General features: G+C 39.0%; 1 protein-coding gene across 1 annotated transcript; it reads right to left on the reverse strand.

Moving 5' to 3' along the window:
* Positions 1–678: 678 nt before the first annotated feature.
* On the reverse strand, positions 679–1,441 carry LOC108560552 (the record flags this gene model as incomplete). The annotated part of the gene is made up of 2 exons (XM_017918153.1): positions 1,241–1,441; positions 679–1,050 (listed from the first exon to the last, which is right to left on the reverse strand). Coding segments are annotated over exons 1-2 (373 nt in total), but the record flags the coding sequence as incomplete, so codon positions are not given.
* Positions 1,442–1,974: the final 533 nt, after the last annotated feature.

A 1,974-nucleotide genomic window follows, 5' to 3' on the forward strand; every position in this document is an offset into this window, starting at 1 on the left:
CTATATAGCCGCCTATATAGCCGATAACTATTTTTCCAAAAAAACTGAGATGCAAATGAAATTCTTGAGGTTTTTGGATATCAAGCAATTACGTTTGAATTTCATCACTGATAACTTTTTTTCCAAAAAACTGAGATGCAAATGCTTCGCAGGCTTGTAAACAATAAAATCAGCTATCATTAGGCGAAATATGGACACAACATTGCCAACGGTTCAAAAGTTATAACAGTTTTAAGTTGTTTTTTTTATATATAGATATATAATAAGTACATGTATTTTGAGGAAACGGAAACGAGATTCGACTCCATTGAAGGCGATTCCCCCAAGGGCTCACGTTATTCCATGCGTATACACAGACATAACCTTTATTATTCATATCCACATATTGAAATTACTTCGTTGCCATTGGAGATGAAGATAAAACAATAAGGGATGGGTTCAATTGCTTTCCATTCGCAGATGCAATAACGCAGTCGATTTTACCCCTTTCACAGATTCCTTTTCTTTTCTCATCCTTTCACTGGATTAAATTTCCAGCAATAATATTATTATCATCTCTTCAATAATTCAATTAGAATCAATACACTTTACGTTGATCACTAATGACATTCGATTGTTTTTGTTTTGACAGTCTCAATAAACATGTTGCTATGGCAATAAATAGATGATATAATAGACACTTACGTGTATCGTTGTATCTGATGCCGTTCAGCTCGGAGAAACATCTGACGACGGCGGTGTCGTTGAGCTGGGTGGGTGGCCAGCACGAGATCGAATCGAAGACAGTTTCGCAGAAGTCGCCGTCATCGGGAAACCGTTTCTTCAGGTCGAGCGTGTCGTTCGCGTACAACGCGTTGCACTTGTTCACCGCCTCCTCGATCTCGCCGAAACCGCCGTAATCGGAGAGGTTGAACTCGCCGGCGTGAACCTTCAGGTAATTCTCCAATTCCGCATTGGAGATGGTCGAACCGAACGGAACGACGTCCTGCTCGAACTGTCCACCGAGGATGTTCACCGGGAGACCTTCCTCGGCCATCTCGCGCGCACTCACTTTTCAACAAAACAAAAAAACAAAATCAACAAAAAATCCAATAACAACAACAACAACTAGATGTTGATGATGATGATGATGATCAAAAGCCTTAACAACCGGCGATGTTGTTGATGTCGTTATGGCAACGGATGCGACGATAATGATGCTTCCATTTGCAGCCGACGCCTCCCATATTCGTTTGCTTACTTTTAGTTATATATTTAATTTGTTTGTTTTTTTTTTCTTCTTCTTGTCGTCCTCCGTTAATTAATCGTGCTGCCGTATATCATCGCTCGGTCCCATTGTTCTGTCACTAATCTGCGAAAAGATGAAACACTCACTTAGTTTACTTAATTATTGTTATCTCTTTCTCTCTACTGCTGTTACTGCTACTACTTTTTGATGATGATGATGCTATATTATCATCCTCATTACAAATTAACCTTACGAAATTTCTCCTCCACTCGGCCGGCGAGTTTATTTTTACTCGCGTTATCTAACACCGATGTTTGCCTTTTGGTCTGAAGGTGCGCGCCACTCCAGTGCAAACTGTTACCGAGACGAAAACAATGTAAAATTACAAAGTGCGAGACTATATTTAGAAAAAAAAAACAATCAATTACAAGTGCAACAATTACAATACATTCATTTAATTCCACGCACATTGTTTCACCTATCAGTGGAATATCTTCTGAAATGAAACGACATTGAAAATATGCAATCAATGGGAGAAATGCAACTAGTTTATCCAGCAAAATTATGGATTTTGCGATGAAATCGAAATACGTTTTCGCAAATCGAAAACTTTCCGCTCGTTTTAATTAAACTCTCCCGCCGTTTCGTGCAAATACCACTATGAGGCTACATTCCCAATCAAATGTTTGCACATGGACACACACACACAAAAAATAATAAAACTTTTCTCATCTCTCTCTGTCTCA

The sequence above is a fragment of the Nicrophorus vespilloides genome, unplaced genomic scaffold (assembly GCF_001412225.1).
Source record: "Nicrophorus vespilloides isolate i.1.1-1 unplaced genomic scaffold, Nicve_v1.0, whole genome shotgun sequence".
In the NCBI taxonomy this organism is placed as follows: Eukaryota; Metazoa; Arthropoda; class Insecta; order Coleoptera; family Silphidae; genus Nicrophorus; species Nicrophorus vespilloides.